The 24,484-nt window shown below is 42.0% G+C and overlaps 1 protein-coding gene across 1 annotated transcript; it reads right to left on the bottom strand.

Moving 5' to 3' along the window:
- Positions 1-216: 216 nt before the first annotated feature.
- cass4 (Cas scaffold protein family member 4) lies at positions 217-24,096 on the bottom strand. The gene is made up of 7 exons (XM_012873365.3): positions 23,982-24,096; positions 12,500-12,913; positions 11,796-11,879; positions 11,592-11,708; positions 7,243-8,535; positions 7,039-7,113; positions 217-1,150 (listed from the first exon to the last, which is right to left on the bottom strand). Exons 1-7 carry the CDS (start codon positions 23,982-23,984, stop codon positions 734-736), a joined length of 2,403 nt encoding a protein of 800 aa, XP_012728819.2. The 5' UTR covers positions 23,985-24,096; the 3' UTR covers positions 217-733.
- Positions 24,097-24,484: the final 388 nt, after the last annotated feature.

The following is a 24,484-nucleotide window of genomic DNA, read 5'->3' as shown; positions in this document are numbered from 1 at the left end:
AAATTGAATGCAGAAAACAAATTTGAATGTAAATATGAAGAGTTAGTTCTAAGGTTTGCATACCTTTGCACCCAGGTTATTCCAACTTGTTTGTTTTTAAAATGACTTAGAATGAAAATCACAGAAACTTTAGCCTTTCACAGTGCTATATCTATCTATCTATCTATCTATCTATCTATCTATCCTGTAAATACAGTATACAGAACAGACCAACAGTAACTTTTCAGTTTTTTTATATTGATATCAGTAAAAATGCAACATGTATTTTGATTTTGGACATTAAACTTTGAGTATGCCAAAGACATTTTGTTACAAAAATTTACAAAGATATTTACAAAAGACAAAACGTATCAAATATTTACTTTGAAGAATAAATTCTCTTTAACTAGAACTTAAAATAGCAAACTCAACATGACAAACCACATTTAAAGTAAAAAGGTGTGAAATACAGAAAAACCTCATTTAAACCTTATCCTGAAATTGCATTTAAAAATCAACAATATTACAGTGTCTTCAATGTGCAATGAAATCCTCCATGTTCAATACAAAGGAAACCTCTCTACTCATCCATATTTAACATTTTTTAAACATCTGCATTTGTTATTAAATCAACATGTCTCAAATGCTGTGGGTCAGAATTCATAGAAATGTAAAAAATCCAACAAGTAACAAACTAAGATGAGTGATACATTTGTATTTGTTTTACAATCAAATCAGTTTGATGCATACACTTTCAGAGGGCGAGAGATGTCCGAAAATGCAGTGCTCTTTGGGCTAGTTCCTTCGCAAACTCTTGGACTTCAAGCAAAGCCTGCTTGTCTGGATAGTGCACAGCGGCCTTCTTGGTGGCAACGGCCAGCTGCTTGAGGAGAGCACACAGGTGGTTACTCTTACACAGGAGGCTTTGGCAGGACCCTCTACGAGCGGCCTCCCTGCAAAGAGTGTCCACCAGTCTCTGGCCCACCATGATGACTAGCTTACTTTGAGAGATGAATTTCTCTGGTGGGTGGTTATTTTCAAGGCTTTCCACAAATCCGCCAATAGCCTTTTGAAGAGCTCCAAAATAAAGGCGACAGTGCTCTGAAAGGGAAGGTGTCTGATGTTCTTCTGTGCTGCTGCTAGAGTCCGAGGAGTTGCGCTTATTCTCGGCCTAAGAAGAAAAAAAAAAATTTTTATTTAACATTTATTCATCCAGCAATAAGAGCATTTTCTCAAATTGATGCCCTCGAAAGCTGAATAACAACATTTTTGTCTATAAAAGCTTGGTGGAAAGTTTGAATACCCGTAATTGCCCCAGGCAAATTAGCCTCGAGTGAGGAATCAGACAAATAGCAAGTCAAAGACTTTGATGAATTGGGGACCAAATGAATGGGCTAACCTTGCCCAGATTAGAGAAACCACCTGGAGCCAGGTCAGGTGGAGCTCGCAGGCTAGTGCCTGGAGGTTGAGCCTTGGCTCTTCACGCTCAGCCAGTGCCAGCTCTTGGCCCCAACACCTGTGGGAAGGGACGTCAAGATTGGGTGCAGGTGAGAGTGGGGACCTGGACTTGCTGTTTACCCATATCACATTCTGGCTTCATGGACAGAGAATTTCCCTTCACAGGCTGTAAGGAGCTCTAGCTGGTGTGTGAGTTTAAGCAGTATCAACAATATTAAGTTGGACTCAACTCCACACACAGCTTGGTCTTTGAAACCCAGCTCTCAAGGAAGGGCTAGACTCTTACTCCAGGGTTGCTTAAGGAGAGAGATGTCATGAGGCTGTGCCTTAATGGAGTGGAGGTGGAGTGAGGGAGTCGGGTCTTGTGGTATCAAATCGCAAAGTACATTCTGAAGTTCTAATTGCATGACTTTCTTGGAGTCTATGGAGGGTTTTGTGAAAGAGGCACAATCTGGGAAATCTCTTGTTCCACTGAGGAAGTTCAATAGCTATGTGGGTAATGATGAGCTACCCGAACGGATGGGATTAGGAAAAATGGACTCCTGTGTTTGTCATGGGATGTAGACAAGAAACATCCTTTTAAAGCAAGTAGGTCATAAGTGTATTTATTACCAGACCACCTTGTGCTGAAGGTCAATGATTGATTTTGTGATTGGGTCATCAGACTAGTGGCCTGGAACACTGGTGTGAAATAGACACAGAGTTCTCACCCTGTCACTAACTGGTGGAAAGTTTCATCTGGTGTTAGGGGAGGCAGATCTGTTTAACAAGTGGCAAAGGGGAACTAGAAACAAGTGGTGGAGGCCCAGTTGCAGAAGACCTTCAACTGCCACCTCCAGGAGAGTTTTTCCTGATGTTCCACCAGAGGCTGGGGATGTAGAATCTGAGTGAACCATGTTGAAGACTTCCAATGTAGATATGGCCTCGATTAGCTTCGACCTGAAAGGTCATTGGACACTAGTGCTGACGAAAGCTTTCACAATTTGGTTGCCCTTGGGGACTCCTGGAAAGGTATGGGCTAGTATTAGATTCTGACAATATGATCCCTTAGCAGGGTTTCCCCACCCAAAAGTGTTGTTTGGATGGATTTTCCCAGGCAGACAGAAAAGAAAAACCAAATGCTGAATGGTGCTAAGCTAACAGTACAACACGGATGTTTGAGTGCAACATAAAAAGGTCAGTGTGGCATTCTCTAAATGCTGCGCCTAAAACAGGTAACACAGACACCCACTTGCTTTTTCGCTACCAAAGTAGAAAACTTTATTTCTCCTTTTTCCAGTGTACATCCACATATCCCCCAATACAAAATAAATTTGTTGAACTCACTTTGCATGACTTCTTCCCTAAAACTGATTATGTTCTATATTTAAACTTCTCTTTTTTTCTAAGAATACAAACCTGAATGGAGAAATTGCAAACATCTCCACTAAACTAAGGAGGAGAAGGCAGGATGCAACAATCTCTTGAGAGATAAGGCAGGGATTCTTCTGTCCTGTACACCTTCCATCTCCTAACTAAAATAACCACTATTTGGGTTCACCCCTCTTCCACTTCGAGTGACAACAAGACCTCGAGGAGGTGCTGCTGAGCAATTATTTACGGTTTGGTTCAGATCTGAGTGTTCTGTATCTGAATCCATTGTCAGTGTATCATCCCGAGATGTCTGGCCGCTGAACGATCTTATTGTTGCTTCCTCCTGCTGCACTATAGCTGTAGTCACCCATGTTTTCTCTATCATATTTTCCTTGAGAGTTGGCAGGGTTGTACGTAAGCTCCACCCCATCAAAAGCTTAGCAGGACTTTCCCGCGTAGGCTCTTTTCTCTAAGAATAGCCTAAGCTATTTTCACAGCTAGTTCAACATGGTCTTAGACTGGGGGAAATGAAGAAGGGACGTCACACACTGACAATCATACCCTGCAGCAAACCTTCTGAACTGTTCTGCAGTGACCTATAGGCGCAGTTCCACTGACCCGCCTGTTTTTGCCCACCTGACTTGGATCCTTCCCGCTGGGATTTTCTTTGCATGTTTTAGTGAGTTGACCGGCCTAGAAAGGCCTGGAAGAGAGAAACACCTCCTGGGCGTTGCTTTAGCCGCTGCTCCCCCCGCCCCCCTTCCCCATCCCCACTCAGTCCCTTCTGTCCCACACCTCCACCCTCCACCCCTGTTGACACTTCATAGAAAAATGCAAGAAATGGTAAATGATAAAATATATAATTATAACTGAAAGATAAACAAAAGAAAAATATATAGCTGTTTCTATACTTGTATATGCAAGATGGTCTTGGATATTTTTAAGGAGCAATGCACCTGGAGAAACATCTTGATCACTCTTCTAATCATAAAATAAGGCAGAGCCTGTCTGAAGTCTGTCTGCTTTGAAACTGTGAGTTTGAGAGTGTAGACAGACTTGATAAGAAATGACCAATATAATTCACCATCACCACAGGAACCTCCATAACTCTTCAATGTTCTTTGGGACATTCTCTTTCATTATGGCCTTGACTCTTTCTGGGTTTGGCCTAATGCTATCAATGTTTACTACACGACCTAAACAGTCTAACTTTGACTGAGAAAGTGTGCATTTCTCTTTGTTGGCCTTAAGACCAGACTTTTTGATGGACTCCATCACTCTTCTGAGTCTCATGTCATCCATGTAAACTATTACACCCTCGTACCCTTGTAATAACATTTTCCTTTTATAAATATTTCAGGTGAAGATGTGATGCCAAAAGGCAGATTCCTGAGACAGTATCTTCCTAGTTGGGTGATAAATGTCATCAGCAGGGCATTTGTTTCTTCCAAGGGAATTTGCCAGAATCCGTTGGTGGCATTCATGCTCGAGAAGACTGTGCTCCCTGCAAGCTTAGGGAGAAGTTCATCAGTAGTAGGCAGGGTGAACTTTTCTCATTCCACACTATCACTTAGCCTCTTTAAGTCCACACATATTCTAATTTAGCTATTTTTCTTTACTACAACCACAATCTGTACACACCATTGTGTTGCCTGTGGGACTTTTTCAATGATGTCCATTGACTCCACTCATTTTCATTCTTCCTCTACTTTGTGTAATAGAGGGAAAGGAACGTGTCATGGTGTGGCAATGCTATATGGATTGGCTCCTTCTTTAAGTACTATCTTAACAGCATCCTCCTTCAGGGGGCCCACATCTCCAGAAGCATTCGCTTTAATGTCAGGCGTTTGATTAGACCTTGCTTTGTAGCTATGGCTCGGCCCAAAAGATTGTTTTCACGTGATTTTACTATGACTATCTGCGGCTACAATTTAGCTTATCACCATTAGGGTGTGAATGTGTGCGTGAATGATTGAATGTAATATAAAGCACTTTGCGGTTGTCGGACATGGTAAAGCATTATAAAAGCACTCGCCATTTACCATTTGAACCTCCCGGACAACATATGCAAACACTGGTATTATTATTAGCGTGATGGACACGAACAGCCCAATAACCTGGAGGTTCTAAGAGGTCAACGTCGCTAAACATCCAGCCAGAGCTACTATAGCATGGTTAACATCACAGCATATTCCTACTTTAAAACAGTCTAATACAAGTCTGGACATAAATCCAATTGACGTTCTGGGGCAAGACTTGAAAACTGGCTTTCACAAACACTCCCCAATTCAGTCCACCAGTTCAGTCTCCAATCTGACTGAATGGGAAAGAATTAGAGTCTTCAGATGTTTAAAGCTTGTAGATACATACCCCCAAAAGGCTAGTGCCCGTATTCACCAAGATTCTCAGAGTCTCTCAGTGAGCTCCTAACTTAGCCTAAAAGTTCCTGCTAAGGAACTTTTTCTTAGCTTAAGAGTGATTCAGATCGCTGCTGAGAGTGAGTCTGAGTAACAGATTGTTTTATCTTTGTGAGGAGATGTGCTTGACCCCGTTGCTGGGTGTGCAAGAGCTGTTTAGTTGATAGTACAAAAAACAAACAACAACAGCAACAGAAATGTGCTCCTAGTAATCAATGGAGAGAAATTAACAATTATATGCAATTAAGAATGTGTGACATGATAATGAAACTTAGCAAAATTAAACAATTGTCACACAGCATCAAAATGTTTCAATGTACCTTATTTACATCATCATCATTTAGATTTGCTTATTGTAATGTTTAGTGGCCATATTGGTCATTTTACTACTTCATGTATATAATATTAATGTACACTTAAATGTCAGCATTTTACTGGGATTGCCTAGTTGTATAAAGTGGTTGGATTTGGTGAAACAAGCAACATAAACTGAAGAAAAGGTGGAGAGAACCGTACTGGACAGAGGAGCGGTACCTCTGTTCACACATCTCTGGAAGGAGAATAGAGGAGTTTTGAAAGTTAAATTGGTTCCTGGATCACAGCGAAAATAAGTGGACTTTGAAGTGCAATGCTGTAGATCATTGCACTACAATGATCTACTGCTTTTACACACCACTCTGGAAAGTGAGAAGTGCTCCGTGCAGCAGTAAAAAGCCAGAGGTGAGAGGAAAACTTCATATGACCATTTAGGCTACTGACATCATCATGAGCAGTACAGAAAATACTTTCTCACCTCTTTTATCGTGTTTAGCATGTGTATTTATGTATAGATATTTCTGCAACTTTTTACTATTCTTCTAAAATGTTTATTATTAAGATCATTTTCTGTAAATAATATAAATGTCCTCTGTACTATGTTTTTTTTTACATAACTCCACATTTTTTCAGGATTTTAAAATATTTTTCCTATTATTTATTTATCCTCAATAAAATTATGTTATTAGAGACACATTTAATTGGTCACTGAAATTAATTAATTTCCCTCTAGGTGGATGATAAAGTTTATCCTACAGACATTATTAATTGTATGATTGTTAAAGAAGTGTATGTGCTCAGTTACTCCACGGTTAGGTGGTGGATCAGCCAATCAGCTCTCTCTGTTTCCACCATCTTCCCTGCTTCAGAACCTCTTAGGCTAAGAATTTACCTCTCTATTCCTTGCATTTATCACTTTAGGAGCTCTCTTGAGGCCTAGCGTGCCTTGTGAATAACTTTTATCTTACCAAGGTAAAATTGTAAGAAAAGTCTTAGAATTCATATATATATATATATATATATATATATATATATATATATATATATATATATATATATATATATATATATATATATATATATATATATATATATAATGTTACTAAGAGCTACTTTTGTTCTTAGGATTCTTTGTGATCAGGTGCACTGCAGCCAAAGGTTGTTCTACAAAGTACTGACTCAGGAGGAGTGATTAGAAATGCATTTGAGACTTTTCAGACTTACAATTTTTAAATGGTTTGAAAATCATATATAATTTTACTTCAACATTACAATTACTCACTACTTACTGTTGATCACATACATTTCCAAGGAATTGCACTCAAGTTTGCAGTTATTGTTTTAGAAAATATGAAACCATTCAAGGAGATGAAAACATTTGCAAGGCATTGTACTCTGCATTAAACGCTTCTCTAAGTTTGTGTTACTACAGCACTGCTGAGTGGTAAACAGACATCTGCAAAAAGATAAAAGAAAGATAAAATTTGGATGACAAAAAAAGTTGTTTATTGCATACCCTTTTAGACGTCGGTGAAATGTTTTCCTTTGGGCACTTGGTCACCTCTTTTGGCTTATTTTCCTCAGTCTTTTTCTAAAAAATAAAGAGTGTTACCATTAGCGATTATACGTTGAGCTTCCTTTAACATAAAATTCATACAGTCCAACATCTATAACTAGCGTTGTATTATGCAAGAGAACAAAAAATCTTAGAATTTTTCACCTGAAGCTCTACGTAGTCATTGTCGTCCTCTTCTGATTCTTGTCCTTGTTCTGTTTTATCTGGACTTTTTTTGGTCTGTTGTGGACATCTGCCACTCACAGGCTCTGGGTCTTGTTGAGGAGCTTTAAAAAGAAGCTTACTGTTTCCATAGATGATGGACACCAGGCGCTTGACATCGTCTGGTACAGTGCGTGCCACCATGACAAAACGGTCCAGTTGGTCAGGGTTCTGGACCTGGCCTGGGTCCTGACAGAGTCTGTCGAGGTTCCAGCCCGCCGCATTAAGAGAGCTCTCTGTTTGTTGTAGGATCACACCAGAGTCCTCTACTATGGACAGCTGTTTATGGAGCCTGGTCTGCAGATTGGTATCAGTTAAACGACGGGCATTTCCCTTAAGATCAATAACAAAGTTTAGAAAGCATGTCAAAGTAGACACAATTCTCTCTGTTGCTTCCTTGATTGCGTTCAGGTGTTCCTCCAGGTGTTTTTTACACCTCCAGTTGCTGCTTACAAAGTCCATGAGCTGAGGTACCGCCCCGCAAACAGATTCCTGAAGCTGACGGAGTTTACGGCAAGCTTCTTCCTGATTGAGTGTCACTTCTCGATGAAGCTCAGGGGAAGATGAGCTCAAAGGGAGAGAGTCACAGGAGCTGGTGGAAGAGCTGGATGCCGTGCTGATTCTTTGATTCATTTCTGCAGAGAGACCTGGTTGCAATTGCTTGTCCTCTGTCAGTGTATTTCCACTTTCTGGAAGGTCATGGAAAGATGTACAGGCCAAAAAGTTCCTCATTCGCTGCAGGCGCACCTTTTTGATTTCCAAAGTATTGCTCGGATCGCCCCTTCTCTCAAGTGGTTTGTGATCTCCTAAATGATCACCAATCACCTGGTTGAGGGGGTCTTCTTTGGATGCAAAGGCATATAGTTCATCCTCTGTTTGCTGTTGACTTGGAGGTCTGTTTGAAAATGGGGTTTGGGGGAATAATTTAGGGGGACTGGCCAAGTCAACAGTGCAGGGTTTTGGTGTATCATAAATTAAAAAATCTGAACTTGCTCTTTGAACAGGAAGGGTTTGGTATATATTCCTGCAAACAGCTCTGGCTGGCAAGGTGTCGTAGTTGCTTTGAGTAACACTTTGCTTCTCGGGACCCGCTGGTACGTCATAGATCCTTTCGTGCTTGAGGATAGTAGGAAGAGTGCTGAATCCACTGGTAATCTTATGTTGGTATTCTGTGCCTGAAGGAACAGGGATGTCGTAGTTTGGATCCTGAGCCAGAGGTGGTTGAACTACATACACCTTTAAAAACAAAAAACAAATTGTTAGTCCAACAGTTCTGTAGAAGCAAAGAATTTGATGATTTAAACATTGCACCTAAAGGGTTTTATAGCAACAATCAAAAACTAAGTAAGGTGCAGCAGTGATTCTTTAGGTTATTCATGACATCCATCCATTTTCTATACCCGCTTATCCACGCAGGATGGCTGGTGCTTATCTTCAGTGGTCAATGGGCGAGAGGTGGGGGACACCCTGGACAGGTTGCCAGTCTATCACGGGCAACACAGAGACATACAGGACAAACAACCATGCACACACACACTCACACCTAAGAATAACCAAGTCAGCTAGCAGTCATGTTTTGGACTGTGGGAGGAAGCCAGAGGACCCGGGTAAAACCCAGGACCTTTTTGCAGCAAGGCGACAGTACTACTGTAGCCCCTTATTCATGACATTCTTGATTCAAAACCCAGAATTATAGCTGCTAATCAGAAGACATCAACATCTTAACTGGTTTACATGCAGGCACATGCACTAAAGTTTGAACAAGGAAATAAAAGCGTGTTGTGCCAGTTCAGACGTGACAGAAAGCGGGCATCAATTCGGGACGTAACGGACTGCGTTACCCATGATGCAATGTGGTCAAAATGGCCACCAACTCCCATCACGCAACACGGCAAAATGGCCGCCGATCAAGATAAGGTGGCTATGGTGATGGCTATAAAAGCCGATCACACACGACAATCTTCCTTCTTCCCTGGCTTTTAGCCAACCCGAGAAGACACAGCTGTTTCCGTTGGGGTGATTCCCACGCCACGTGTTCGATTGCTCGCTGGACCGAGATTTTTCGACGCAACGGTTATTCCCTGCTTTTTATAACAGGAGGTCGACTTAAATAAGTACTTTTAAATTCCCTCTGATCAAAAGACTGAGAGACGCCATATCTCCCAGTGATCGAAGAGGACCCCGCTTTGTCTGGCCAACAAAGCGACCGAACCCGGAGGAAGAAACGAAGGAGCTTTTTCCCCGTCCAGCTGCAGCCTGTGGACAACTGCGCTCGTCGAGGCGCGTCCAGAAAGCCGCTACTCGGAGCGCTCCAAATCCAGCCCCGAGGCACCTCAAAGTAACGGGGTTTTTCCCCCTTTTATTTCTGTCTCACCAACAGGGTGTTTAGAAGTGCCTGGGCAGGCGGTAGAACTTTGTAGGTGTTGGTTAATGCTTTTATTCCACGACGAAGTTGGAATTATTTTGCTGAACATTTTCTTTGTATGTGCATGCATTTTACAATTGATTTGCTGTGTTGATTTGTGATCCATCAAGAACCCCGCCGTGGGTTACCGCTTTATTTCTTTTCATCTTTTTCCCTGCTTTCCCCCCTCTCTCTTTTCGCGTCTTCTTATCAATTTAATCTTTTTTGTCCGAGCTCAAGTCGCGGGCTTTGCTTTAAACTCCCAGTTAGCTGCCCCCCTCTCGAAGCGAGGCATTACCCCATCAGCGTAAGCGTGGTTACGTCATTAGGACCTCCCCTCATACGTCATCGTAGCAGCCATCTTGGGAGGGTGACGTATATCTGAACTGTAGGTAGCTTAGCTGAACTAGCTTTGTGTAAGACATCAAAGCGTCCAGTGAGATTCCCGAAGCTGTTCTGTCTATCAATGCTGATACGTCAAATGCCGATGTTTCGAGGGCGGTGTTAAACAACTTTGAGTTAAGTTAAGATCTGCTAACCGCTCATTTTAATCCATTGTTTATTTTTGTTTTGTTCTTTATTTCCACATATATATTTTGCATGTTTTAGTTTAGTAATGAGTAAGAATTCCAAAGTTGTTTGAATCAGAGAATTACTGTAACAGGGAATTGCTTTTGGTTCAATAAAACCACGACTGCGGAATAGACATTGTTTTGTGTTCAGTCCAATTCACAGTTACATGGTTATTCAGAAATCAGAGCTAACCTCCTTTGGAGTTAACATCTGATATTAATACAGAGACAATATCATTGGATGGTGATAAGGAATAAGGATTTAAACTCTAATTGCAGTTAAATTGGGGTTCTCACAGCCTGCTGGATAAACCTGGTCGGTTAACAGTCCGACCTGATCATTTATTCCAGCATAAATGAGTTCATAGCAGCAAATTAACTAATGCATTAGTGGTATAAATACTTACAAGCTTATAGCTAACATCACCACCATTTGAACTATATTTGTTATAGCGGAAATTTGAGTTGAATGATTTATTATTTAAATTATAATACCAAATTATAATTAATAATAATAATAAGCATATTCAACCAGCTTATGGCATAACAAGCGCATGCTAATCTGATTGCCATAGATGCTCAATATACATTGTGAGTTGTTTATTAAACTTGTCCTATAAAAACAACATGATACAAGATCAACAAACTTTAGGAAAAACTGTTTTATGCACTTCTATATGTACTACTACTGGTGTTTCATATCACAAGCTCATATTCTGAAATTGAAATTGTGGACCTTTCCTCAGTAGGAAGTCAGGGCAGTACAGTCAGGATGAGACTGTGAGCATCACCACGACTGACCAGAATGCAGTAAACATTTTGTCAGTCTTATATTGGCTTATCTATGATCTCATGCATTCTATTACCTTAATGTACATAAATAACTGTGACTATACCATCCTTCCTTCCATTCATCCGTCCTTTATACCTGTTTACTAATTACAGGGTCACCACGTGATGGTGCCCATCTCCGGTGGTCAATGGATCACAGATGGGATGAACCCTGTACAAGTTGCTGGTCCATCACAGGGTAACAAACACAGGAGAGACTCCTATCTAAGGGCGATTTAGTGTGACCAATTTTGCAGCCATGCATTTTTTTGGACAGTGGGAAGATGTCATGGCACCAGGAGAGGACCAACATATGCATTTGGAGAACATAAACTCAAGGATTTGAACCTGGGAGCTTCTCGCTGTAAGGCAGCAGTTCTACCATAAGTCATTGTGTATGTCATTACTGATAATGAGGTTGCATTTTAAACATAGAACATTGTTAAAAACTTATTTTAATGATTTCTGAGAACGTGTAAACTTACATAAGAGTCTCTTTGATTGTTGCAACCTAAATTCTCTGGAGGGTCAGATGTGTTCTCCAGGCCTGGATTTGAAACAAGAGATTTTTTCTTTGGCATTTGGCTGGGAGGTGATGACCCCTGCAAAAGAAAAATACCATGAGGATATCTGATTAAAGCCATGGTACTATTAAAAGGGGATACATTTTGATTAATGAGTGTACTTACAACTAAAAGAGAAGCTTGTCTTGCTCGGCACGGGACATCATAAACCTCCCCTTTGGGACTGGATGCAATGCTTGAGAGTGAAGGCTGCAGACATAACAGTATGTTGTTAACACTGAGGTTGACTGCTTTGATCAAAGCAGCAGCCACCTCACTGACCTCTGCTTTAACACATTTATGGGACAGTGTTTTTTCTCTGAAGGCTGTTGAGAAGCCTATTATGCATATGCTTGGCCAATTAACACAGCTTTGTAATAGAAACCATGCTGCTCAGTAGATATTAGGCGGCTACTGTAGAGAGGAACAGGACTACCCTGGAGGAGAGGAGGAAATCATGAACATGTGGGTGTATTTCTTCCCAACACTCTAAACCCATCCTAATTCTTGTGTGTTTCTGGGGTCCCAGGGAGCAGGGATTGCTGTTTGCAGTTAAAGGGGTCTGAAGTCTGTGTCTGTTTGTCTTTACAGGCCCATAAAACCCCCATTGCTGCATGCCTGTCCTTACTGAGAGCCCCCTGGCTCCATATGTAAGCTCTTTGGCCAGCAGGAGTTTCACAGCTTTGCATTTTTCCAACAGTGTACATTTTCAATGACGCAGGCTTACCCCTCCAAAGGAGGACCAGGTTTGATGTTAGACCAAAAGATACGCAACAACATTTATGTCTTTACTTCAACTGCATGCGGTCAAAGAACAGGAAAGTCTGTACCTTGTTCAGGTCAGGTCCATCTGTGTTCTGCCTCAGCGCTGGCCGCGTTTGACTGCGTGGAGTTAACACAGGTGAAGATGGGACTTTGTAAACCATGTCCATGATTTCATAGGCGGGGCTGCTGATGGGTCGGGGTACGCTCGGGATCTGGTAGATGTTTTTCCCATTTTTAGCAGTATTTAATGTGGCTTTTTCTGCATCATGCCTTAAGTGTCCTGCAGCAGTCACTGTCGGCGAAAGAAGCTCCAGTCGATTTGCAGGGGCCAGTCCGTGTCGGCCATAGAGGGAACACATCCACCATCCACTGGTGTTGGCCACATTTTGGTCCATAACTGTGACGATGTCGCCCTTTCTAAAAGCAAGTTCATCTGCACACTCCGCAGTGTTGTCATACAGAGCTTTGGCAAATTTACTCTGAAACAGAGAACAGAGAGTACCAAGATGAGGACTATAAAGAACAACTTAAGATAGTGCCACTATCTTAAGTTAATACAAACCTAACTATTTCTAGAGAAATAATTACATTAATTATGTGTCCTAAAGGTTAAGGAGTTTTAATTCAACAAATCTTTAAAATGCTATTTTCTCAAATAATGTTTTGTGCCAATTGTTCTAAATTAATTAAACTAATTTAACCTAATTCTAAATTATTTAAGGATAACTTTGGATTACTAAATTAAACTGAACTTTAAAATCATGGAGTCATTTTAATGATGATGGGTTTCAACTGTTTTTATTTATCCTTTTGTTCTCTTTGTGTTTACATAGTTCCTGAGGTATTTTTTTTGTGTGCTTTGTAGTTTTGGACACAGGTTACTCCCTTTGATGACCCCGAAAGGGAAATACCAAAAGAAGAAGAACTGAGTTAATTGTCACAGCCAAGTGAACCTCACTATGCTTCCTGGCATGACAAGTCCTGCTTCAACTTCTTGATGGCCAAGCTATGCCCGACCCACTGTCATCCACTGCCTCTCCTACCGATGCTCTACCCTGAATTCCAGGACCACACCACTCACAACAAAGGTTTTGTGTATTATTCACATCCTAAAGGGTCTCTCATGCTCTATCGTGTACAACAACGAACCCACTGTGTCCACAGTACACTACGGGAGACCCCACTGGGACCCTGTTAGGACTATTTTTGAACTTTTTTTGCTCAATTGAGGCAGGATCTTCATCCAGTGTAAATGCACTTTGAAATTAATCTCTGTCTGACTTTAATGAAACAGGAAGGCTTAGACAAATTAAATTGTGGGCAGAATAAAGGCTATAATTACTATTACCACAGTTAAGCTTCCTGTCAAAGAAGATTTGCTGTCAACGTTGTTTTTCTAGTTGTCGTTTTAAATGATGTAGTTTTGGTTTTAAATGACATATCATTCCTCTGCATTTTCACTTCCTGTTTGTGCTTCCTACAGAAAGATAAATGAAAAACAAGTTTCTTCATAGTTCCTCTTGCAGGGTTGCAGGCTTGTGTAACTAGAAGCTTATTCTGCTCATGTTTTAAGTGCTAGCAGAAGAATCACCATTGCTTTGGTCAAATGCATCCCTTCTTTGTCTCTTGCTTCATCCATCATGCTAGGTGCGGTGCTTTGTTCTGTATGTAAAAAAACTAAAGCTGATAAGGCTACAGGAAATGGCATTGTGACATCCTCTTTTGCTGTGCTGGGTGTTGCGGTGAGAAAGCTGTAAAGCATACAAAACTCTGGGTGATGACATATATTTCTAAACTACAACCACAAAGCCTGACGAGTTCACAACCAACATTTAGTGGTCATATGTGTTGCATGGCTGCCTGCACTGATCTTACTAATGCACATGAATCTTGAGAGGGCAAAATCTTTGTAGGCATCACTGTGAAAACATGTTTATGATAAACACACTAGTTTTTGAAGTCAAAATGTTGCCTTCCTTGGTTAATGATTCACTACTTGTAGGTGGCTAATGAAAGTCCCCCACATGTTTTCTGCTAATGAAAGCGTGTGACGGTAAGTACCTATGAGCAAGGGCTAGCCAGCAGCAGTTTGACACCTCCAATAAAACATTTGTGTAAACCAACGCTTTTTCTATATGGAGGGTCTGTAGTTAAGAAATTCAGTGATAAACTATAAATACAGCAAATGCAAAAGGTGTCAAATCTACATCTGAATGGTTTCAGTGAACTATTTGAACTTGTGACGTGTAAAAGTGTGCTCCACCCCTCCCCCTGGAAAAAAAGAAATTGAAAGAATTCACCAAAATAAAAACATCAATCATGGAAAATACTGGAATAAAATACTAATAGATGTGTTTACGGAGAAGACTCTGATTCTGTTATCCACACCATTCTACAGGACAGGATGGAATCTATGGAACTTCAGTGGTACATCTTAAAACTAATAGGTCGCCTTTCTAAAAACTCTTTGCAATTTTAGAATTTTGTTCACCTAAGTATTATGACCTAAACTACTAAGTATCGCGTAGCGTGGGACCATTTTAGGTCCCACACTTTGTATTGTATAGCTTTAAGAGTTATCTAAAGAAAATTGCTTCATCTAAACCTTCAACCTGTTTATTAGACCCAATCCCAAACAAATTATTATAAGAGCTGCTTCTTTTGATCACTGTCCCCATTTATGATATGATTACCGTAATCTATCCTTAGTAAACAGATATGTACCACATGTTTTTAAGGTAAAACATTCACCACGGTAACTTGTGGTAGCAATAGAGATTATTGATTCTTTCCTCTTTTTCTTTCTTTGCTAATTTATTTGAACTATGAATTTTAATAAAAGCTTTAACCATAATTTCTTCTTTCTCCTTATTTTCTGCAGCAACTACTGCTCCATCATGCAGTACTGGAAACCCATACTCTTGTCTTATCCCATTCATTCTTTTTATCATTTGGCATCATTTAGATATGTTTAATCCATGCCTAGTTAACGGATATCTACCAGAGGCTTTTACGGTAGTTATTAAGTTATTAACCCTCTCCTGATCATAGTGACTTAATAAATTACGGACTTACATCTAATCTTATTTTCCTATCTAAAATTCTTGAGAAAATTGTTGCTAATCAACTATGTGCACATTTACAGTAATGGCCTACTTGAAGAGTTTCAGTCAGGCTTCAGAGCTCATCATAGCACTGAAACAGCTCTGGTGAAGGTCACTAATGATATTCTCATGGCCTCAGATAATGGACTTGTGTCTGTACTTGTCCTGTTAGATCTCAGTGTGGTAGAGAAGATCAATCGTACCAAAAGTAAGGTAAAGTAATTATAAAGAGAGCTAATATTTATTCTATTTTAGCTTCCTTCTCACATATAAAACTCTTAATAATCAAGCTCTAACATACATTATAGAGCTCTGATTACCCCGTATGTTCCTAACAGAGCACTTCGCTCTCAGACTGCAGGTCTGCTGGTGGTTCCTAGAGTCTCTAAAAGTAGAATGGGAGGCAGATCCTTTAGCTATCAGGCTCCTCTCCTGTGGAACCAACTCCCAGTTTTGGTCCGGGAGGCAGACACCCCGTCTACTTTTACGACTAATCTTAAAACTTTCCTGTGTGACAAAGCTTCTAGTCAGAGTGGCTCATGTTACCCTGAGCTACCTCTATAGTTATGCTGCAGGAGGACATCTAGATGTATTTCTCTCACTCTGCTGAGTTCTCCTTCTACTCTAACATCCTGGAGGGGGGGGCATTGGCTGTGCTACTGATGCCAGTAACTCCTCTCCTGTAGAAGACAAACTTGTCCCTGTCTTTCAGTGCTTAACCCTGTTTCTCTCCTGGACATAACTGTCTGTGCTCTTTTTCATCCTCTTGCCATTTCCTTTTTACATTTCATTCATATGAAAACTGTTCATGGATCACTGCTCCTGTGCTCTCTTTTTGTGTCTGCTCTGTCTTCTCTAACCCCCAGTCGCTAATGGCAGATGATCATTCACACTAAGGCAGGTACTGGTTCTCCTGGAGGTTTTCCTCTCAGCTGTCGCAACATGCATGCTAACTCTCTGGCTGGCGTTCCTCAGATACTTGCCCTGTCTAAATATTTCACCTATTTGTTTTTAGTTCAGGATGTTCTAATAGATTCTTTAGTGTCAGTCTGGCTGTTTTTAACCCATGGAAAGCTCTTTTTGTTGCACTTGTTTAATATGAAAAGTGCTTTACACCAACTGCTGCCCAAATGCATGCAGATGAAATATTCTGATGCACTTTCTAACCACCCTGTTAAATCTGCACATCCCAGTTATTGAACGTCTGCCGTACACGCGTGAAGAAGTGTGCTGCAGACCCAGGAATAAATAAACACAGCAGTCCTCGGCCGGCCCTCTCCAAGGCGGAATCCTCTGCAACAAAGAACCCATTCACCATCAGACTACAACACACTCGGCACCTGTCAGCAGACCTCGGTCTTACTCAACACACACACACACACACACACACACACACACACACACACACACACACACACACTCCCCTCCCCTGCTAATCCTCTGGGTCATGCTACAGACATGCAGCTAAGAGTCGAATTACAGCCCATGAAGCCTTGAAGGTTTACTTTGTAATTTGCCTTTGGAAAACAGACCTTTGTGGCATGACCTGCATTGCATCCTCTGTCTGATGTTCATGCTTTTTGTGATCCATTATGTCATGGTATAAATGCATAAAGGGGGACAAAATGTAGTCCCACCACTGCCTGATCTAGTTGTGTCTGTTGATATTTCCCATCTAGACGTGGCTCAGACCGCTAGCTGACCTCTGAAGAGATGAGAATTCAGTTCAGTCGTCCTGAGCACAAGCCCCTGCCTGCTCGGCCTTGTGTTGGCAGCGTGTCTGTGTGCTGACCACTGCGTACAGTAACAATGTCAGCTTCAGCTGCGACTCGCTGGGATTCCTGCACACGCCTGCCTGTTTGGATCAGGCCCACAGACAGCTGGCTTTCAGCCTTTCAGCGGCCCAGCTGCCTCCGCTTGTCCTGGCCATCCGTTCTGTTGACAAATTAACGTTAGGCTGCTGGATGGAGAGCAAGACAAGCCTTTAAACCACATGGATATGGATATGGCTCTGCAGAGTGCATGACGGGTTACAGGAATCCTTGTTCTAGATAACACAACTTCTGTTTAACTATTTTAAATTCATAGCTGCATGGTTCATGTTTAATCTAAACACAATTATTCCTGGAAAAGCCTCACACACAACCAGTCACTCATTTCTTGTTTGATGTCAGAACCTCAAGAAATGGTCTTGCTCTTTAGATGAGAAAGGTTCAGCACCGAACATTTGCTGCACAAAATCAGGAACGCATTTAGTTACAATCACGATTGTAGAAATTTATCTCATCACAGTTATTTAATGACCCCACCACTCTACATAAGCATCTCAGCTACTAAAGATAAAGACTGGGTGTGGGCATCAACGGCGCTTAGAGTTCATCAGCTGGCCAGATTTACTATCAATATGCAGAGCAGGGATGTATTTCAGCTGAAAGATAACATCCTGGCTAATACTGCATCGGAGCAGCGCTTTGTGGTTGTGACATGGCAAATAGTGACACTGAGACGACAAGTGGGATTCGATGTGTTATCCAACTCCTCTGCTTGGCCAGATGTAGTGTTGCAGTGTGTAGTTTTTAGAAACCAGTTTGAATCAGAGCGTGGATGCTTTGAGAGGAAATCTTTTCTCATCCATAACGGACAAACTGTTTTCACCATGGCTATGCTTAATTTCAGGATTCCTCCCGTTAATCTATCAAGCAGTCTTAAAAAATAAGTTCAATGAGTAATTTGGCCTCGACATGTTGCATTAAGCTTAATCTGATTCCATTCACAAACTGTATTCTTTACCTGTCAGGTGAAGTGAGTCTGGAGGAATGAATGAAGGAAATGGATCTTTCAGCAATACATTTTGGAAAAAGACACACTGCAGCTATGTTACCTGGCATCACTGTTGTGTTTGTTCATGCTAGCAAGGAAAAGATCATAGAAACACACACGATATACTGTAACTTAGAGCGTAAGCGACTTGACAGTGAACCTTGATCTTCTCTCTGAAGGGCTCAGCTGGAGCGCTGCCACAGCCGATCCAAGAGAAATGTCAGAGTAGACTGGATCACTGCCTGTGCATTTTAGAATGAGAGAAGAAGTTGCTGTGCCCACGTTACGTATGACCCAAAGTTAGCACACGTCACCATGAGTTTGCTAACACCAGCTATCAGTCACGCAGCTCCATGGGAAGCTGCTGCAGAGCAGAAGTGAGGAAAGGAGCTGTCGTTGCTTCTGAGCACAGCCGTCCAGCAAACAGGGGTTTGTTTAGAAAAGAGAAAATACGGCAAATCAACGGCAAGGATTCAGATTGCAAGCTTATCGTCGTCTCAAACTGAAATTGATTTGTTATTCTCATTACATAGAAGTGTTGCATTTGTGCAGGAGCATGATGTAGTGGTAGAGCGGGCAAACCCTTATTTGGAGATTATTAGCACTCAGGGGCTGTCTAGGGTTCGAGTTCCAGCCTTGGAACCTTTGGTGCATGTCTTCCCTCTCTGTCTGTTTCCTGTCTGATTACTAAGAGTTTAGGCCACAAAAAGAATGATTGCTTTCAGAGCATAAAATAAGAATAAAACAACCTCTGAAAAGGAGCATGGGTCGTCATTGGGTAGTTATTCACACATGCGTCACCATTGAGCTGCCTGTGTGAAGAGGAGGATAGAGCTGCCAACACTAATCGAATAAGAGCACATTTCATTTCATACATTTTCAGTCAAGCACAAGTAAAAAGTAGCAAAAGTACTCAAGTAAAAAAGCAGATTTAAGCGATTTAATCCGTGAAAATGATCAAAGCAGAGAGACAAGAGGATTAAGTTATGTGGAAATTCTCGGCTTTTAAAGAACAAAAGAAATAAAAAGTAAAAATAAGTAACATTAATAAAAAACAACACATCCAGAGAGAAGAAAAACATTCCCCAATCTATTTTTCTTCACAACCTGAAGTTTGTGAAAGCAGTACTTCCAGTATGTAATATATTTCTGTTAGAACAGAGCAAAGTAGTCCCAGAGTCAATAGCTACTGTTTCCTGGATTTACTTGTCCTCCAAAGGTCCCTGCAGGCCCAGCCAATAGAAAATAATGTCAGAACAATGAAGCTTGTGAATAAATCACAAGTTTCACTTTAACAAAAACTCTGTTTTACTTAAAGTAAGAAGTACAGACTAGAGATACTTTGTTTTGTTAAAAAGCTTATTCAAATAAAGGTGACCAAGTTAATGTAACCAGTTACTGCCCACCTGTGGGAAGTGTTTTCAGTCATAGTACCCATCTGATCAAATTAAAGTGGTGTAAATAATAATATTTTAACAGTTTCTATTTCCATGATGTTTAAACTGTCCTGTTTTTGTGTTAGGTACTGGCAAAGGAAGTATTTCACTTGCTCCATTCTTAGTGCAGAGGAAGATCATTGGTGCCTGTCTACCTGTCTGATGCAAACATGAGAGCGGTTTGAAGGTTTAGAAAACAGCCCTGGTTAGATTTGGTTCAAACGGCCTCGGCCACCCTCAGACTCCACAACCAACTAATCTCCTTTTAGATTAACTGCTTATACGCTTCTTCCAGAACTTTACAAAATTCTGATCTATGCCTTTAATTAGGCAGGATGTCAATCCCAATTGTCATAAAAAATGAAACAAAGTAACTGAAGCCACAGGGTCACCCTTCTATTTAAATAGATGCCCTAACACACTGTGTGGGAACAACAGCTTTGTCTCTCTGAGCTTTTGCCCTTTGACAGGCAGGGGATGACCCTGGCGTCAGGTCAGCACCTCATCCATCAGACCTCCGGACGCATGCCAGGCGGCACAATGTGCACGACTTGGTGGTCGCATCTCCCCAAAGTAGAGGTTTGCTTAAATCAAGACAAACGTGGCTCTTCCCAGCCAAAGGAGAAACACAGAGCTGAGATCATCTCCTCCCTCGGAATTCGGACAGGAAGTCATCTTGTAAATATGACATATTTCCCACAGAATCATGGGAAAATCGAATATGCTACATTAAACAGAAAACTGAGAGATTAAAAACCCAGAAATTCTCTATTGACGCATGCTCTATATTTCATTGGGAACCTCAGATGTGTTTAGTGGAAAATGACCCTGGTCTTCTCCCCGGCCCAAACTGTGACGGCGATCCCCCCTGCTGCCCTGCTATTTCCTGGAGTTTGTGAGAACAGCATCAAACACACACTTTGTCTACTGGTAGAATTATCCAGGAAGCTTTGAACGGATCACCAGCATTCTCCAACTAATCAGTGAACTGGCACAAAATCCCAATGGTTTCATCACCAAATATGCCAAAGATGATGTTCTATTTGATGGTCTTAGAAATGTGCAGCAATACTTACTTTACGCTAGTTGGTTTGTGCCTAATTCAGGCTGAAACACTTTCCAGTTAAGCTGATAATGTTCTTTGAAATCACCAAGCAGATTTTCTATCCAACAAACTTGATTGAAACAGAGCAAACATATTTTGATCCGTGTGACATCAGATGTTCGAGCGCTGAACGTCTGAGCCGAAGCACGGTCACGCAGACCAGAGCAGAGCAAAGCTCCGTTTAGTAGAAGATGCAGAGCCTCGGACCAACATCACAAATCTGTAGGAAAAGTAAAAAGCCCGAGCTTTGGGCTTCGACCACATGGCAGGGCTTCTGTTAGCTTCGAACACTTTGATCTGATAAATTGCATACAACAGTCACAAATGATGACAACTGTTATCTGTAACCTGGACAACAGTGACCACTGTAATAAGAAAGCTTTGCAACTTCATACACAAGCTTTTACATTGATGTCAATAATTATGGATTTTTACTGATTCGTGTGAACTGCTCCTTTTTCAAGTTACCCTGACTAAATAACTGCATCAGTTCTAAGAACTCTTCTGTTTCTAATGAACTCTGCTGCTGCCCACAGGGACAAGTCAGACGTCTTCCAGAGAAATGTTTCACGGTCCGTCATTGTCTGGCCACACTCACTGGAGGAGGCGTCCAGCGGTGGGCAGTGGAGCAAGGTGGTGACCGTCATGCTGTGGGCCTGTTTCACTGCCAGGGGTTTGGCCACATTAAACAAATCTTTTTCACATCTAATCAGCAGCTAAATGGTAGAAAACTGTGTGTTCCCACTGAAAGATGGCTCTAAACCCGAACTGATACAAAAAAATGTACAGTTGTTCTGCAGCTTGTTGAGAAACGATAAGAATGATGCTTTGAATGAAGCAGGGGATGCTTATCATAAGGAACGCTGTGTTGTGACTCGTGTCTAGCAGCAGCAGCAGCAGCAGCAGCGCTCAGAATGAGCAGAAACGCTGCAGCAAGTGGCACCCGGCACATGGCTGGGGTAGAAAACTGTTGGACAAGCTAAGCTGCAAATAGCAGAGCGGCCGCAGGGCTCTGCGGTCCCTGGCAGGAACTTATCTTGCTGCTTACACTCTGGCCTATTTATACCCACCACTTCCTCACGCTCGTCCTGTGCATTTGTCTCCGTGAACATGTAACAAAGCTGCTCTCTTGCTTCACCTGCACACATCTGGACGCTGCCACTTCTTCGCATGAGTCTGGGGAATGATCAGGATCTTCCTGCACATACACAGCTGGCATCACCAGGTGCCATAAAAGGCGGTGCATTCATTGAGCACATGGCGTATATCTGGAAAATCCAGATAGAAACCTGGATGCGCTGGTTAAACGCCTCTGTACTCCAACAGGTGCCATGCATAGCCACGTCAACACTAAACTTGTCCACAAAGCTTCAGGGAGGAAACCAGATTTTGACTTTGCATCTGGCTTTATAACTAACTTGTATTATCTGATGAATAATTAGTGCTGTAGTAGAAGCGCAAAGGAGGGGAACATATAGTTCAAACTGATGAAGAAGAACAGGAAACGGAAACAGCAGGTCCAAAGTTAGAATCTATTATCTCCTCTGATGGGGAATGCCGTGGCTATTTTTTTGGTTCCATGTTCTAGGTATTAGTGTTCCTCATATGAGCAGATGCATGTAAGAGCCAGTTCTAAATAAATCAGACTGCCCTGAAGTCAATCACCTTTAGCTAAAGTCAGCGCTGGGGTTGCTTCTCATCGTCTCCTAGCTTATAGGAAGACCTCCTAAGGAAAGCACTTCTAAGCTTACAACTGGACAGACAGTGTTTGAGTTATTGGTTTTGTCTGGTTTCTGTTCTAGACTACAGAGAGGCGTCTGCTTGGGTACCCAGACCTCATTATGGTACTGAATGATTCCCTGCTGGTGGAGAAAACTGTGCTGACGAGAGCTTTGACCCATCCATCATCCTCCACCTATCTGAGACGGGGTCGCAGGGGTGACAGGTCCAGGAGGGGAACCCCAGACATCACTCACCCCAGTGGTGGTGGGGGGGTTCACCCCCTGGGTTCCTTAAAAGCCCACTTAAAGCTCAGGTAACTTTGCTAGATTCGGGTGTTTCTCAGAACTGATGGTCTCCTAACCCCCAATGGTTTGATGCAGAAGATGGAAAAAAACGTTTAAACTTCAACGTTTTTTATAGCGTGAAGATGTTTACGTGCCAAAGGTTCTCCTGTTCCATGATGTTTCAAGCAGATGACAGCAGCACTCAATACTTCCTTAAATAGTCCTCATAAAGCTGAAAAAGACAAACTCTGATTCCTAATAAGCCTTCAGAACGGAAGCGTGATCAGTTCAGTCGAGTTACTCATCAGCCCAACCAGTCTATTTATATAGAGTGGGTGATGATGAAGAGCTGCACTGAATAGACGCTTGGCTGGGGGAATTATCAGAATGATGCATTTCCTTTTCACGCCACTGTCAAACGGTGAGATCACTTTGCTGTGACATTAACAAGGAGACAGGTTTTAGTTCTCTGGAGCTCTAAACCTCCTGTAGGCTCATCCAAGCGCTCCATGAGGCATTAACATCAGAGCTATAGAGTCCGTTCTCTGGAAACTTTAATGGCTTTGCCAGCTGTTGCAGGGAAAAACTGCCTTTCTGAACAACTCAGCATCTCTTGAGATCTTTTATTTGACCTGAAAGGAAATCTTTAGCAGGGCATTGTTTCAGTCTCAGTGGCTGACTTTGTAGATCCACAGCTTAAACATAAAGAAGAGGCAGCTGAGTGGCTGTTAAGTCCAAAAGGAAACACGAGTGGACAACCCCAGAGGCTGAGCAGGACCGCCGTGTCCTGCTCGCCCGGCTCCTGAGCAGCCTCAGTCCATAATCACCTTTCTGCTGGCTTTTGTGTTAATGAGGATTGTAAAGTTTGGCTGAGCTCTGTGCCAGCATCAGGCAGCTCAGGTTTCACATGGCGTTAAGACGGTGGGCTGAGACACGGCAAACCCAGCTGGTACTTCTACAAGGACATCCCAGCTGGGGACCAGCAACACAAACTCAGGCTGCACACAGACAACCACACCTGCAGCGCTTACAGAAGCGTGTCCCCGGGTGAGATCAAGTCCAGCAACAGTACTCACCATGGTGGTTCTGAAGTGGGGTCCAGGCAGGGTAGAAAGAGGGTCCACAGAGCAGGTCGTCACTGAACCATCTCAAGCAGCAGTGAGTGTGAAGAGCCTGGGTCTATCCCTCCGCTGCGTCTCAACAGTGTGAGCTGTCAGAGCCCAGCTGGGCGGAGCTCCTGTCAGGGACCCAGACGCTTTCCTACAGCCCCATTGGTCAGACAGCTACACCCCCTTTCAGACTTCTTTAAACGTTGTTTAACTTGTTTGGCAAAACTTCTGTCAAAGTGTGACTGATTTATGAGGGTATTAGATGACTAAAGGAGAGAGGGGGGTTGAAGCTGAGGATTCTTGCTGGTTGTCCTCGTGTTGTCAGGACAACAGATGAAGTCTCTGGGAGAACTGGGCTGGGAGTTGGAAGGATGAAAACAATCAGTGGCTTCTCTAAGTGCTCCGGCATATTTTAGTTTGCTCTTTTCTTCCAGGTGTAAAATAATCTTCAGAGTAGACGAAAGAGCCTG

Source organism: Fundulus heteroclitus, chromosome 20 (assembly GCF_011125445.2).
Source record: "Fundulus heteroclitus isolate FHET01 chromosome 20, MU-UCD_Fhet_4.1, whole genome shotgun sequence".
Lineage (NCBI taxonomy): Eukaryota > Metazoa > Chordata > Actinopteri > Cyprinodontiformes > Fundulidae > Fundulus > Fundulus heteroclitus.
This window is presented reverse-complemented; position numbering and strand designations above follow the sequence as displayed.

Coding starts and splice junctions, on each gene's coding strand:
- cass4 (XM_012873365.3), bottom strand. Junction 8,536..11,591: donor ACAATCAAAGAGACTCTTAT/GTAAGTTTACAC, acceptor TTGTTTTTAAAG/GTGTATGTAGTTCAACCACC. Junction 7,114..7,242: donor ATGACTACGTAGAGCTTCAG/GTGAAAAATTCT, acceptor TTTATTTTTTAG/AAAAAGACTGAGGAAAATAA.